The 16,621-nt window shown below is 40.3% G+C and overlaps 1 protein-coding gene and 1 long non-coding RNA gene across 6 annotated transcripts in view; one reads left to right on the top strand and one right to left on the bottom strand.

The window, feature by feature from the left end:
- The window catches only part of LOC147172391 (uncharacterized), a 52,791-nt gene that overhangs the window by 10,784 nt on the left and 25,386 nt on the right, over window positions 1–16,621 (bottom strand). For both annotated transcript variants that reach the window (XR_015095445.1, XR_015095446.1), the window contains exons 3-5: window positions 5,765–5,898; window positions 4,798–4,894; window positions 3,471–3,592 (exon numbers count right to left, since the gene is read on the bottom strand). This is a non-coding gene — a long non-coding RNA (uncharacterized LOC147172391). The remainder of the gene's footprint in view (window positions 1–3,470; window positions 3,593–4,797; window positions 4,895–5,764; window positions 5,899–16,621) is intronic.
- The window catches only part of efna4 (ephrin A4), a 48,784-nt gene continuing 36,734 nt past the window's right edge, over window positions 4,572–16,621 (top strand). For all 4 annotated transcript variants that reach the window (XR_015095444.1, XM_086079418.1, XM_086079417.1 and 1 more), the window contains exon 1: window positions 4,572–4,985. Coding sequence is in view for 3 of the 4 variants with exons in the window: in XM_086079418.1 (XP_085935544.1) it covers window positions 4,861–4,985 (125 nt within the window). In the remaining variant the exon portion in view is untranslated. The remainder of the gene's footprint in view (window positions 4,986–16,621) is intronic.

The following is a 16,621-nucleotide window of genomic DNA, read 5'->3' as shown; positions in this document are numbered from 1 at the left end:
ATCTGCAGCCCATCTACCACTAGCAATTTGGCTCACATGTATTCTCAGAATCTTACTGTTACTGTGGAGCTCAAAGTTGAAAAATATCACAAAGCCACAGGAAACACCCTGAGCGCATTCATAACAACAATGAAAACGTGGCACAAAAATCAATAATAAAACTTTCCATCCTAATGAGTCACTCAGACAGAACATGCAGGCTGAAAGATCCCTCGCCAGGAAGTGATGGGAAACATATTTGCCCATTGAAAAGATCAACGAAAGCCAAAATCAGGACACATGATGGATGGATGGGCTGGAGGATGAAAGGAATTATTTTGGAAGCAGTAAAGAGGCATGACAAGTTTTAAAAAGTAAACGTTAAGGAAAGACAAGTAGACGCAGCACATTTGGAGTTGAGCTGCGACTAGAATGTGGAAATCAGCATGGAGGGGAAAAAACAAACACCTTCACCGCTTTGCAATCAAGCCACTTTTAACTTAGTTCATCATAACTGCACACTTCAATCAGCGCTCCCATGAGGTAAATAACGCCACGTTTCCAACCCGGGTCCATTCAGAGTCAAAGTAAGAATCATTCTCATGGACACCAGGAAACAATAACGAGTATCCATGTCACGACTTGTAGAAGAACAAATCTTGGCCAGCATACCAGTACAGTGCATGTACAGTCAAACTGTATGACAGCTTAATTATAAGACACGTAAAACTGCAAAAGTCTGGCTTGGTTCAGCTTCCAACTTATGCTAGTCCTTTGCATGTGTTGTTTTGGCAATGCTAAAATAAATGTAAATTTGTAGCTACTTGAGTTGAATGCAGCCAGGAAAAGTCATACATAGAAATGCTCTTAGACATATGGCGCATAACACCAGGATTCAGTTCATGTACATTTTACTTTCCCTTTGACTTCACTTACTGGTTGGTATTTAAAACAAAAGCAAAAGGGTTGCTCAAGGGACACTTGACTCGTTTAGCCATTTTCAGCAGTAATACCTTGAAAAACACATTTGGCCACAAACTAAGCCACGATTGGTCATTACCTGAGCAATGAGCATGTGTGATGTCATTTTCAGTCGACAGCAAGTGGCAAAATGTGTTTTAAAGTTATTCATTGTACATGGAAATAAGTTATCAAATTATAGACAAAATATTAAAATTGTATTGCCCAAAATGGCTAAATGAGTTAAGTATCCCTTTAAAGGGCAAGTCAGCCTTCAACATTTCTTGGCAATAATATAATATATGTGACCTCACTAGTCTAAACATGACATTCTAATTAATATTACATTTGTGGAATAGGAGTTATGCAGCAAAATCCAGCGGGTTTTTTGGCGGCGGCCATTTTGCCATAAATGAAGATGACATCACAGTTGCTCAGGGCTCAGACACCAATCACAGCTCACCTGTTTTCTGAAGCTGAACTGTGATTGGTTGTTACCTGAGAACTGAGCTACTGTGATGTCATTCGAAAGCAAGCGGCAAAACGGCCGCCTTCTGATATTGATAGAAAACTACGGGATTTTGCGGATTAAGACATATTCCACTAACGCGATATTAACCATTAAATTAGACTAGTGGGAGTGAATACAAATATAATTGCCAAGAATTTTAGAGTTGACTTCCCCTTTTAACAAAATAACCTGAAAATAAAATATACTCTGGAGATTGTGTGACGCAAGACTCCATCGTCAAGAGGTTGTGCTTCAGATTTGACTACAGTTAGCTTCATTTTTCCCTTGCATACCAATTGAAAATGTTAAAGGTTAGTTAGCCCTTCAGGTTGGCCCCACCCTCTGGCATGTCCCTGGATTCAGTCACGTTCGGCCACATCACTCAGTGTGCCAAAGGCCTAAAATTTTAAACCCTCTCCAGTTTACTAGTCCGTAGTGCACCCGTCCATCTCTGTCCCAAAGTCTGCTGGGATAGCCTCCAGTAACTAATCAGTAGAAAATGGATAGATGGAAGCGTTGCAAATTTCACCTCACGTTTCCGTCTCTTCTTCCAAGTAAAAGTATGCATATTTAAATGTCAACTTTCCCCAAATTAGTTTGGGCCTCTGGAACACAACATAAAAACAGGCCTTTGCTCTAACGTCATTAATATTTAATACTTTTTTTTTTGACATAATAAACTTGAAGTATGAGCAGACATGCATTAACCTGCAAGTGCACATTCTGCAATTAAAAGTAATGCAATGCAGTGCATGCAAATACCGAGTCCTGGCATCCACCGCAGCGATGTGGTCCGACAGATCAGTCACAGTGAAAAAAAGACCCCTCGCGGAGCCTTTTCCTCCTCTGTGGTTCTCACTGTATTTGCTGAGGGAGCGCTTGCTCACCAGCGGGGACAAATTAGCCACATAGGAGCACTGAGGCATCATGGGAAATTAATGATCTCCAGGAAGTGAGCTAATGAGACCGCACACACGCGTGATAGAATATAGATAAAGCAACAGGAGGGGGAGAAGGCGCCTAATAAAATGCTATCAATCGATGAGCGATAGAGGTGCTATAACACACACAGTGTGAGAATTCAATAATGAGAGAGGACCACTGGTGGATTTCACCGATGGTGGTGCTGTGATTACTGTCCCGACACCCTCCCCTGGGGTGTGTGACAAGCAAGGAATTAACACTTATCTCACATAAACACACACAACAAATGAGGGGAGTGCAGATAACGGACAAAAAAGATTGCTGTGGCTCAATTGTGTTTGACCACCTTGTGTGGTGGGTACCTGAACGCACCATTTGGTAATCCAGCTTTATGTAGTTAGAAAGCACAAGAGTGGAAAAACATTTTCCTATCAGTGGCCACTTCACTTTTTATAAAGTCCTCAAGAGAGCCATACTAAATCTATTTATTGGATTTTTTTTTTTTATAACAGTTCCTCTGAGGTTTTATTTGTTTTTAGAATTGCATATGGAGGTCCGACTCAATTGCTCGAGTGGGCTGTAAATGGCCCATGGGCAGTAGGTTCCCCATCCCTGAGTTATAGTGCAGATGTCTTTTTAAGGAGGTGTTTTGGTTCAAAAATGTGTTTTTTATGACTAACTCACCCAGTACGGCAACAAACCAGGTGCTGACAGAAAATAGGGCAAACAAGGGGGGAGGTGGTGGGGGGGGGGTGGGGTGAAGGCTTTTTAAGGACATTAGTGGTGTGCAATACAGCAAGATTCAGTATCGATCAGATAGCCTCTCAAGTAAATACTGATCCAGTATTGCTAATATCAATATTGATGTGTTTAATAGTTATGGTGGCTGCATCATGAAATTAATAAATTTGAATTAATTTTCATGACCTTTAAGTGTTTTTGTGCCATTTTAAATTATTTTTATTATTTAATAATTAAAAACCTGAAACGTTTTTGTTCAGAGTTTCACATTTAACACAAATAAACCAACAAATGGCCAAAAATAACATTAACATTAAGGATGACAAAAAATATTATTTTCACAGGTTTTATTTACCTGAAATTCATGTTGTCTGCCAAACGGAAAGTTTGCCAGTAAACTCTCCCTCGGGCTAGGATGTCTTTGTTTCTCTTCCATTTTGCATTACTGCAGCTCCTTCTTTTCTGACAGGTCATTTCCTACATGTTTGAATAAATTATTGGTGACTAAAACTGTAGCAGTGCATACAGGAGCAAAAAAAATAACTCATGTATCCATTTTATGACATTGATATCGATCATTAGCAATACCTCAGTATCAGTAATATTTGGATTCCACCAGGGCCACTTTTATAAAATTAGCATGAACAAAATGTCAATACATCCCAAATAGCTTGAGCTAAGCAGTGGTGGTTAAAATGTTCATGTGATTATGTAATTTCCTTCCATCCAGTGGGAAAACTGAACTCGTTGTCTGCACCCATTACACATCAGTGACTTGAATATGTATTATTTTTATGATAAAGTATTAAATAATTTAGTTTTAATTATCCAATTTTGGAATACAATACAAAAAAATGAATTCATGTGTAGACAAATTTGCACTTGCATTATTTACAACAATAAAAAAGAAACAATTCAGTTAGATAAATATTACAAATACTATATTGTGGTTTTATATGAATTAATACATTTTAATCCGCCACTACCACTTTTTTTGAACGAGAAACAAAACCAAAAAAAGCCTAACTAATGCAACAAATACAACGGGACTCTCATTACAGGTGTGCACACCTGAAACTAATGTGCCCCACACCAGAAGATAACAACATGTTTATTTTTTATTATGCGGATTTTTAAAATACGTATTTAAGGAGCATGTGTCATTTTGAGGTGAGGACACACCCTGAATGACAAATTTCGATCTTAAATTACGAGATTTATTTACCTTGCGCAGTATTTATCACCACAGGAATGGAAGAGACTATTTCCTGGAAAAGCAGAATGGCGTCAACCTGCTGCTGTCTGTCTACACCAGTCGGCGCACGTCACTAGCAATTGGCGCTCTCTTGTATGACCACACCCTTGTGTCCTGATTGGCCCAAAGTTTTTTTCAAACACGCCCCCCTAACCTTAGCGGCTCCACCCTCCCCCTTACACCAGTGCAACCACTTTTGAACCAAACCTCCTTCTGTCACATCCTCACTATAATCTTCACCTTTTTACTTTTTTTTTTTGCTATTTAAGGAAGCGAGCCAGCCGAAAATGAAAATTTTGGATAAACTAGCAACAAGTCCTCACTTTGGAGGCGCCAAACTTCTTAGCATTTAGTGACTCCCTTAAGTCACCTTACACAGAATGACGCACGTCCACTGTTAGCTGGTCAAGTTGTTCGGTCTCCTCACCTGTTTTGTGTTTTTACACCTCTGAAGTGCTGCGTGCGCGGCCCCCGGTGAGGCGTGCGCGTGATGGGCTCCCTCATTTGGACCCCGGCCACCTTACCTGCATGGAAAACCACTTTTTTACTTTTAAACATCATCTCAGCCGTCGTGAGCAAAAGGCACCCAGTGTACTGGAACTCCACCAACAGCAGGTAACTAAAACTAATGCTTGTTTTTGTTTACGTATAAGCTTTATTCCTATTACAGTAGTGCCTTTTTAAGGTGCAAATATCTGTCATATCTTCTCTGCACAAGCCTGGCTGGTCTGAGCTTGCGCTGTTGCTCAACAACCTATAATAGGTAAATAAATGAGTCAGTAGAAGGAATCTCTGCCATGCAGCACACCTCTGACTCACCTCCTGCTTTCACCTGTCCACCTTTTATTTTTAACCTGACTACAATAATGGATTATTTTTGAATAGTGTAGTTTTGCCCTTGAATGTTTTTTGTGTGCCCAAATGGGAAGTGGAGGTTGTGACGGTTCATGTGTGTGGGGGCGGTGGACCATTAGCAATGCCAACCTTGGCTCACCTGCTGATCCAGGTGCTCCTCGTAGAGGTAATTGAAGGGTGCAAGTGGGGGGGAAACCTGCAGGCAGAAGTAGGGCCGTGGTTCTGAAGTCTGATTTGGCCGTCATAGCTTAGTGGTGTGCGTGTACAAGTGGATGCAAATGTCTAATTTTGTACAATGGAACCTCTGATTTGTTAGTATAAAAAGTCAAGGAAAGACAAATGGGAACTGTTATTAAACCAGTGGTTTAAGTATGATTTTATCAGTGCAATTATCATGCAAGTGTGGAACAAAATATAAATAGGTGGGGTACCTGGAATTCCAGGTTCTTGTGAAAATAAAATGAAAATATATATAATATAAAAGATAAATAATTTCAAACACATTTTGCCCGCATGTTTGGAAAAAAAAAAGACCATACCTTGAGTGAAGCATGGTGGTGGCAGCATCATGCTTGAGGGCTGTTTTTCTTCAGGTAGCTCTGGGGCCTTAGTCAATGTGAAGGGAATTATGAACAGCTCCAAATACAAGTCAGTGTTGGCACAGAATGTTGTGCTAGAAAGCAAACAAAAGAGAAAAAGCCTACTAGAACATCTGAACTGTATTGGGGGTTAATCAGAGGCACTTCAAATGTTGACTCCCATTTAACATGTGTTTGAATGTGATTGTGAGAGCAGAAGCACATCAGTTATAATAGGGTGTGCACACTTTTGCAACCACTTTTTTTTTTTCTTGTTGTCTATTTTAGTCTATTTTACTTTGAGAGGCCTAAGAACCTCTTTGTGCCCGCGTGATTCCGACATGAATGGTCTCAGTTTTTTGGCAGGCGGACAGAGCCACACACTCACGGTCGGTGCCATCATGCAGAAGGCCAAAAATCCCCCGTCGCGCCGGTGGCTCATTCCCAGTGACCCTGCTCCCTGAGCTAAAAGCAGGGTTCACCATCTCTCTCCTCTCCTCTTCCTCTCTTCACTCTTCATTACCGTCCTATTTACACCCCCCTCGCCCCTCTTCCCCCGCCTCCTATACGCCATTTTCATCCTTCACAGCTCCCTCCTGGCCACTGATGGATGTATGAGCTGTGATTAGTTGAGCTTCAATCATTTTTCCCATATCCTATTTTCAATAAACTGCCAGCCAAGCCCGGGTTGTTGTGGGGACTGCTGAGGAAGAGTCCGGGTCTCATCATGAGCGTCGGGGAACCATAGGGGGAACATTAGGCCACTAACCAAACCTGCTGGTGCTTATTATTTTTCAATAATCTATGTATTGGATGCTATTGAATGTAGAGTCAAACTATGTTTTAAAGGGACGTCAAGTAAAAAAAATAAATAAATAATAATCTTTACAATGTGTTTTATGCGCCCCCGCTAGTCTTAATACGATTAATATTGTGTAACAGGGTTTGGTCATGTGACGTTCACAAACTTATGTATTACATCCTAAAAATATTTTTTCATTTTGATAACATTTTTGTTCGTAGATTGAATGTCATTCAAAGTAGTATCGTTACAATACATTTCACGCGAGGAACAGAATTTAGACCCAAAAGCAGACAGGACAAGGAAATTGAAAAACCGAGGCTTTATATTCCAAAACCCAAAGTAAGAACAGAGACCAGGGCAGGATGCAGAATACAAAAATATGAAGAAAACCTTGACCAAGAAACCTCGACGTACTGACAAACGTGTCACTGAGCAACTCCAGCTCAATTCGCTATGATGGAATAAAGTCCTATATGACAATATAAGGGTGACAAATACAGGGCCGTCGAAACGAATATCAACAAAAGAAAACTTCAAAAGTTGATGCCGTGGAGGGGATGTTAAACACGGGACGGCATGGCTCAGGTGGTAGAGTGGCCGTCTCCAAACCAAAGGTTGTGGTTTTGATCCTCAGCCTATATCCAAGTGTCCTTGAGCAAGATACTGAACCCTTGGGAGACCAGTTTGAGTAGAAAAGCACCTTACATGTGAAAGCCCATCTACCAAATAACATTATATGTACACGTCCTTATGATAAAATAAAACAAAATATTTGACACAGCATTTCAGCTATTTAAAAAAAAAGTGTAGTCTTGCTAAAAATACAAAAATTGCTAAACAGAAGTTTTTATTTTTTAATTTATTTAACCACATAAAGTGGACCATCACAATTCTATTTGATTTACATGACATATTTTAGGATAAAATACCATGACTTTTTACTTTTTGTATTATAATTTTTATTGCAACGTATTATCATTTATTTATTTATATCTTTATTTTTAATTACCAGGATCATTATAATTTTGTCTAAAATGTATTATTGTAAGATTTTATGGTACATAAATGTAGTTTATTTAGTCATATTCAATTTGTATTCAATAATGCCAAAAACATTATTTTGTTACTTGTAAATGCTTGGTAACAATTGGCTATTGTCATGTTGCGCTTTTTGAGACAACAAACTAGTCGAAAATTACCCAACAGCACCTCTGGTGCTTGCAGTAAAGTACTGCACTTTTCTCCGTTGTATTCTGCATCATCAACAAAATTGTTAACGATTAGCTAAGGAAATGACCACGACGTTGCTCAATATGCAACATGATCTTAAAGTCGGCTATGGCTATCCCATGCTCATACTCATTGTTTGTTTGTTTGTTTAATTATTTACTTGGATTTCATTAATAAAATGTTATTTCAATTGTAAAGTTGCATTGCGGAGGGAGTTCATGAAAAGTAATTAGCTGAGTGCCTTTTAGTGGGGAGTATGCATTCTATAAAGCAAAATAGCTCTCAGCCTTGAAGCAACAATTAAAAAAGATGCTTTACACACTTAATATTGCAGCCCAGGAGCCACTGCAGTCTCTTTAAACACGTGATGGAAGACTTTGGCCGTCACCTTTCCGTCACTGTCTGGATTTATGGTTTTAATGAAGCGCGGGCAGCCAAGCGGAGACGCTTTAAAGTGACGCACGTCGGAGCCCCCCCCCACCCTCCTGATTGAAAAATTGGAGCTGAGAAACCGTGAGACTCAGCGTCGGCCTCTTTCTCTTTTTACGATTTAATGAACGAGGTTTACGAGCGTTGTCGATTTTATAGCCGCCTTTTCTCTCACGCTGATTGTTCCTTTATTAGAAGAGAGATTATTTTCGGACTTCCCGGAGCAGTTAAAGGTTAGGATAATATCATAAGCGCCGTGTTATGGAAGTGGTCCGTAGCGGTTGTTGGTTCAAACAAGGTGATGAACAAATTTGTCTCCCCTTGGCTAACCCTCGTGTCACCTGAACTGCTTCTTGTCTTCAAATCCCCTCCTGCCCAGGTCCTGGCCGTAAAGCTTCGGATCAGCAGCTTCCTAATTGGAGACAAAAGTGTTTTATCATCTCTTCTGAGGGATCCTGCGCAGCCTTACACCTCATTTCCCACTCCCTTGTCCCCTCTCTCGGCAACAAACTTCGGCCCAATCCGCCGCCTTCCTGTTTCTTTATTGAAAGCGCAACTCATTAGCCTTTCACTGTCTAATTTAATGTGTAAACGCATGCATCATTTCCCTTCCTGTGTGAGCGAGCCGCTTTTAAATACCAAACTAAATCACATCCTGCACGTGCACGCGCAAATCAGAGCCGCGCGTCTATTACCAGGGGAGATGGTTGACCTTTTCTATGCAGATTTATATACATTAAGTACACCTGCGCAGTCTAATGTGATCCGATGACGATTGATGGACGTTGTCAGAGGGATTCATTTAACGATGTTTACGTGGGTTGTCGTTTTAGAATTCGTCAAATAAAGTCAACAATAATAAACGCATTGAACAGAGGGGCAAAATATTAGGACCTCTCGGCAAATTAACTACAAATACAATAATACACAGATTGTTAAACTAAGAACTTTCTGGCGGTGTTGGTTCTAAATGACCATCGAAGGCAGTGGTGTCAAAGTTCTGCATGTTTTTGAGGTTTCCCACGTTCAACACAGCTGATTCATATTTAAGCTCATCAGCAAGCTCTGCAGGAGCCTGGTGATGTTTCTGGTCATTGAATCAGGTGTGTTGGGAGTAGAGAAACCTCGAAAACATGCAGGACTCAGGCCCTTGAGGACAGATCTCTGACAACTGTGATCTAAGGCATTTTTTAATTTTTTTTTTAATAATAATGAGGAAAAAAATCATTGATTTTTCCATGCTCACTCCTGTGTTGGGTACCATTAGAATCGTGCTAAAGAATTGTATTCTCTGTTATGATAAAGGGAATATGACAACTCTACATAACTATCATACAAATACAATCTAGTAAAACCAGCTATTTAAAAATAAATAATATAATAATAATTTTAAAAAATTAAATAAAAACATGAGAGAGAGAGAGAGAAAAAAAATATGATGCCACCACTCTGTTTTCACTGTAGGTGAGGTGTTCCTCTTTTGGTAATTAGCAGTGTTTTGCGCCAAAGACTCCTTTTGGAACTAGACAAAGTGCAAGATTGGACTACATGCGCTTATGAAGAAATTGAAAGATACATTACATATATATATATATATATATATATATATATAAAACCTGGCATTTGAGCAGGGGTGTGTGGACTTTTTATAGCCACTGTACATTTTTACAGGGTCTGCCTCTCTTTGCTCCTCCTCCAGTCGTGTGTGTGTACATGCAAATGCATCTTTTTCAACTATTGCATCACAGGCTCTGTGTGTAATTCTCTGTATTCCCCTGGTAAATGATTAACACAGAACCCAGATGAACAATAATCAAGATACCTACAGTGAGGTAATTACCACTTACCACTCCCTGTCGTCCTAGCACGCTCCCTCCACACACACACACAACTCGCACGCTCCCTCTCTCTCTCTCGTCTTAGGTGTCATCTCGTTGCGTCCACGTCTGCGTCTTCACTACCGTGCGTCCGTGCCATATTGTCTCGCCGCTGAGCTCCATCCCCGCGAGATGTGTTTTTCAGCCAGCGCGATGGTGTGGCTTATCTGTCTTTCGGTAAAAGTGCTTTGCGTGTTTGTGGTTGCCGCACTCAATGTGTTATCTGTGCTGACAACACTGTGGGGTGGCTTTGCTTTGGGGGAAAACAAAGACGAGTTGTGATTGTAGTGGTCGCGTTGCATTGTCTTGTGCAAATTGAGGCCACCTCTGCATGTGGCCCACTGGACTAGAGTTGAGAGTGTGATTACAGTTCGGGAGGAAGGGAAACTGTTGTTGTTGTTTTTATGGCTTACTCTGACAAGGCCCCATTTTGTCATTGGTCTGGATACATTTTGATTTTGGGGGGGGGGGAATTCACCTTTTTCCTCACATATATATGGTAAATGATGACTAAATCAGGGTGACCATATTTGGGCGATGATAACAATAATAGTTGTAGTAATAATTATAATGAAGTATTGACTGAAATGACTGTAGTCAGAATGCGCAGGAAATCAGGACTTTGAACGTTCCGGCCAAGTTTATGAAATTTGTGGAAAAGAGGATGTCTGGTCGCGGGCCTTGGCAGAGGTCCTGCACTCGACTTGAGTGCCATACGAGTCTTCAGGCTTCTTGTCACAGGGTGTGTCGTGATACTGGATTTGAGTGCATGAAACAAACAAACCTACCCTTCCTGCCAACGTTGCGTGGCGGAGTCGAGATCAACCGACCGCTGTGCCAGCTTCTCACCTATGTAGGTCGTTGTCTTGTTACAGCTCGTTAAGGTGTGACTAAAGAATTAAGAGAGGGAGAGTCTTGGCAAGGTTTTGATGCGCTGGCCCTGCAGATTGTGCAACGACATCTCCTACTGAAAATTTCTGGTACCCCCACCACCGCCACTCCCGTCTACTCGAGCAAATTCTTCCAATTGGCTGGAAATCAGCTTTAGTATTCGCGTCGCATTCAACAAATATTTGCTGCAATTAAAGCAGAAAAATACAACTTGTTTAGTGGGTTTAAAAGGCGAGGTTGCTTGTGTTAGAGTACATGATAGTTTCTGGCAAGCTTGCTAAAAGGAATATCTTGAAGCCCATACCAAGTTAAACTGGGCATACATGTGCAAGTGTTTTCATATTCCAAATTGTGCTAAAGGAGTACTGACAAATCTCTCAAGTGAAAGCTAAGGAATAAAAATGGCCATGCTGCAACGCACGCTGCTAACTTTTAGCTAACGCTAAAAACAACTCAAATAATTGTCAATCCATCCATTTGTCCATTTACTCACTCACGCAGGTTGTCACTTTAGCTAATGCTAAATGCTATCTTTGTTGACAGTTCCACAGCGCTAAACAAGTCAATGCACTCACCATTATTCAACCTTTTTGCTCTGTATTGGCAGCTTGTAGTTTGTTGGAAACGCTGCCAGAAAAGCTTGGCTCGCCTTGGCTCTGACCACCAGCAGCCGCAGCAGTAGGACTACAATTCCCATGATTCTTAGACACGGAATACAGGAAGTTGTTCTAGTTGCGGTATGACGAAAACACGCCTTCTACTCATTAGATGCGAATGAGAACGCACGTGTGAATTTTTAAGATAATTAGAAGGAATTGAACCCTCAAAATACGAACCTGTCGTCCCAGACAGGAAATGACGCGTGTTTTTCAAATCGCCGCAACTCCGGAAGCGTTTGCGCTAGCAACGTAATTCTAACTGATTCTGAAAGCGGAGGAGCGGAGCTTTACGTCGAGAGAAATGGACAACAACAAAAAACAGGCGGACTGCTATAATAGTAGAACAGTTAAATTCCCTTGCAGAGGGTTTATCGTACGACAACTGCGTGATTGACATACACACGGCAAAAATCAGGACGCCGGGATGGGACCTGCGCAATATTGGGACAAAACAATGTGGTGGTTGAAATCCACCGGCAGAATTTGGGACCCAAGGCTCAAAAAAACAGGACTGTATCGCTCAAAACCGAGGACACCTGGTCACCTTAACTACATCATCTAATAACAACAACTGATTGATTTGTCATGTCTTGAAGCAAGTGAGTGAAAATTTAGGGCTCTTAATTTACTCTCAAGTCGAGAAAATGTCCACCACTACTTAACTACGTGATGTTTCTGTCATTTCTATTTCTGTATAGTCATGTAGTTGATTGTCTTTTGGGGCATGTGTGTATGTGATGTTCAGTCAAGGCATATTCAGTATAGATCACATAGAAGTAGATATGGAAAAAAAAAATCCACTCGAGACATTCAATCCGAGACCTGCATTTTAAATCGAACCAGAGTTGGCACCGCACATGACTCTTTGGCACAAAATGGCCGCGGCGCTGTTGTGTGCGCCGGGGCGGGTGTAAGAGGAGGTTGTGATTGAAGTCCGTTTTGTGCGCATTCATTCACTGCACACACAATGAGCCGCCATTGTTAGATGTGTCACACCGGCCCGCATTTTCGTTTCCGACGAACACGAGCGCAATTAGGATTTGGCTGGGGAAGACGTAAACCCAATAAAGTGCGGCTCGGATGCAACGCGGCACTTTGTGTTGAGACATTGTAGGTGTGTGCGGTTGTGTGTTTGGTTGTGTGTTTGTGCTTTTTTTTTGGGGGGGGGGGGGGGGGGGGGATTTCACTCCGTCACGCTCGCGCCTCATTGGCTGGGCTCAGAGGTCCTGTAGAGAGGCGACCCAGGATTTTCCGAGACAGAAATTAAATTAGTATCGACCCAAAAGTGCAGCAGGAACCAGAATGATTTTACCACACTGAGACTTGTTTGCCATCATGCTTGAATAGAAAAAAATTAATAATTATACATTAAAAAATAAATAATAATATAAAAGGAATTATTATATTATTTTTCTTTATATATATATATATATATTTTTTTTCTTTATATATATATATATATATATATATATATATAAATAAAATAAAAAGTGTTAATGTTACACTTTGGCCAAAACATTCCATTACACAATCGATTTGTGGTATTCTGCCATATGGAAATAAAATAGTACAAATTGGTTATTTGAAAATTCACATTCTATTTCCATGTCATGGCTCTTGTTCACTTCAAGTCATTCAGCATGTACAAAAAAAAAAGATATTTGCGCACTTTTACATACAACAGACATGTTTTCAATTACAACTGCACAATCTAATCCTATCAGATGCAAAAGTTGTTTCAAAAGCAGGAAAAGAAGCAATGTACAATGTAAATTTTATTTTTTAAATCCCAAAACAGTTATATAGGTTGTTCGGTTGTATAGGTGTAATGTCTGTCCCTTCCCCGTATGATTTTTTTCCCTTTGCATTCTGTTACTTTTACCTGTTTATGTTTCTTGGTAATGGTGTCTTCTCTTTTAAAATTGTGCAATGTCTTGGGAGCATATGTAAGAAATATACAAGTATTGCACGTTTGATACATGGCAAACTTTATCAGGCACACTCAAAAATACTCACGTATTATAAGCCGCTAACATTTTTCTCAACAGTCAAGTCATCTGACCGATATTATATAATACAAACCTGGGTCATGTGATCGTATCAGGAAACAATTTGCAAGTTTCCTTATCTTCTTCGAACAGTGGCAATCTGCACTACGCCCATACACAAACGCACACCCGCCCCACACGTTTGAGTACACACGCGTGGGGGCTCCGCCGGTGAGTAAAAACATCCAAGCGGCGGCGAGGGATGGCGAATGCGTTAAGGAGAGGACGGTAGGGAAGGAGTCAACAGATTTCATGTCCCCAAAGGGCTCAAGAGGGCCCCTGGGGGGACGCGGGGATGAGGTGAGAGCGAAAGAAGCAAGAAAGGATGTCAGCCGCCATTATTATCACTGTCAGCAACGGACGTGGGGAGTGGAGCCCCCCGCCCCACTCCTGCAACACACACACACACACACACACACACAATGCTCGTCGAAAGGTGTGGCACTAAGATGCACTTAGCCAATGGCACCATTGTTCTGCCTACACACGCACACACACACACACTGACAATGCAGGGCAGTCAGAGTGTATGTGACACTACATGGTGATTGTATTGCAATATTTTTTTATGAAAGTATAATGGATATCAAGAAGAACAGGCTGCTACATGAGATTGAATAATACCTTTGTTTTTAGACTAGGTGAAGCAGCATGTGGCGTTTTTCTTTTTCTTTTTTTCTTTTTTTTTATGCCCTCACTGTTCCAAGTACTATATGTAGAGCAGCTGAAAACAATTGTACGGTAGTGGTCACGAGCCGGTTTGTACAGGTTGCGTAAATGGTGAAATACATTTTAAAAGCATTCATCTTTGACTCCTTTTTTTATATTGTAAACATTTGACATTTGAAAATGTAAGTTTTGAGATATTTTGTGGACATCAGATGACATTTCTTAGATCTATTATGGGGTGTCCTGTTTTCGACTGGGTTCGGATTTCTCTTGTGGTGAAATTGTACGTAAATTGGAATGTGCCATTGCTGCTATAGTCTATTGCTAATCTATATCAAGGCAGTAATAAAGTCATAATGATATGAAATGATTGTATTAAAAAATCTTGTAGACCATAAATATAACCCATCTTGAATGAAACTGAAACCTCAGACAGTAAGTGAGTATCCATCCACCTATTAAAATTTTCAAGAATTGCGAAAATAAACCTGAATGTAAATGCTAGAAATTAAAGAAATTAAAAAAAAAAGGCCTAAAATTTGCACACACAAAAATTTGTTTTGAGGGGGTGGATTTTTCATCATATTGATAAAATGCAAAATGTTGGCTATGGAGTAGGGCTGGCCAATAATTTGAATTAATTTGATTAATCGCAATTTTAAAAATATTGCTAAATCGTGAATTCGAATTTTGTCTTCTGGATTATTAAAAGCTGTTGTTCTTATGTTCGGTTTCATCCAGATGTTATTGTGAGTTGTAATTTTCCACAAGTGGCAGAAAGTTGGTTGGGTGATTTACAAGAAGTTTACAATTGAAACTATTTAATTGTGGCAATTAAGCACACACTATGAATGTTAAGTTTATGGTAAAACTGATTTAGTATCAGTATACATAATTGATGTCTGAACATTTTGCACAGGAATTATTTTTGAATGAATGAAACCTTTAAACGTTGGGTTTATTCGATTAAAATCGTAATCGTCCAAGTTTTTATTTTTTTGGGCCATATCGCCCAGCCCTATTATGGAGACCGGTTTTGCAAATAAACGATGACCGGACCGGACACCACGTTGCACGTTTTGACCGAATATTACGCAACACGTACTCATTGTAGTCACAAAAAAATACGACAAAGTAAGGTATGTTTGGCGTGGCACGAAGAAATTGAAATGGTATGCCGGTAACATCATAAAATGAAGGAACCCCTGAATTATGAGCTGAATACATCAAGTTCAGAACATCTCACCGTAGGATATTACGCAACATGTACAAAAGGCTCACCAAAGCTTTTCTTCTTAATGCTACAATTACTCAAGTAGTCGATTTATTCTGATTACCTAAACTGCCAGTTACTTTGAGTGAAAAAAATCTTTAGTTTAAATACATACATTTACAAATACATTTGTAAATGCTTATTATTTTGTTTTTCTGGATAGTGCTCTTGTATTTGGATTAAAAAAAAGAGTATAAGGAAACTTTTGATCGGAGTGTTTGTGCATAATGTTAAGAAATGCATTTTTCCAAACGCATGTCTTTTCTTCTTTATTTTATTTTTTTTCCATTTTGATAAGGTGCCATCTGAAGTGAGCCTACGTTTGTACCAGCAAACTCCGCTGTTTGTAATTGACAGTGTTTGGCGCGCTGGTGGTATTTTTAAAAGGGAAATAGCCTTGTCCCATCACAGCAGCGAAAGAACTCATGAATCTCATTGCTCCTCTATTCTCCTGGAAATGGACCCCTTGTACGCCGCACGCTTCCAAAAGTACAAAAGCAGACAGTGTGTGTGAATTAAGAGTGTGTGTGTGTGTGTATAGTACTAAAAATACATCCAGCGACAAGGAACACAACCCCCACTTCACTCCATGTTTCGTTTTTAGCAAGATCCCTGATGGCGCTTGTTCGTCTCTGAACACGCTTTTCACTTCTGTACAGTTATTGTTTGGATTTCTAGTGGAGGAGAAAAAAAAAGTATACATGATACATACACATGCATCGTGAGCCTTCTGTGTGTTAATCTTGTAATTTTGGGTCATCATGGTTCATTACTTAAAGAAGCAGCCAGTCAGTCATCTTTAATCCCAAATTAATCACATAATCCCGCTCCAGCGCTACGTGAGGCGGGTGTCTGCATGACTCCCCTTGACCCTCGCCGCTTCCTCCCCCCCCCCCCAACCTCATTGCACCCCGCCCTCCTCCTGTCCCCCATTGTG

Source organism: Leptonotus elevatus, chromosome 6, assembly GCF_054856555.1.
Source record: "Leptonotus elevatus isolate MCC_2025b chromosome 6, RoL_Lele_1.0, whole genome shotgun sequence".
Classification (NCBI taxonomy): domain Eukaryota; kingdom Metazoa; phylum Chordata; class Actinopteri; order Syngnathiformes; family Syngnathidae; genus Leptonotus; species Leptonotus elevatus.
Note: the sequence above shows the minus strand (reverse complement) of the source record. Positions and strands in the feature narration are given on the sequence as shown.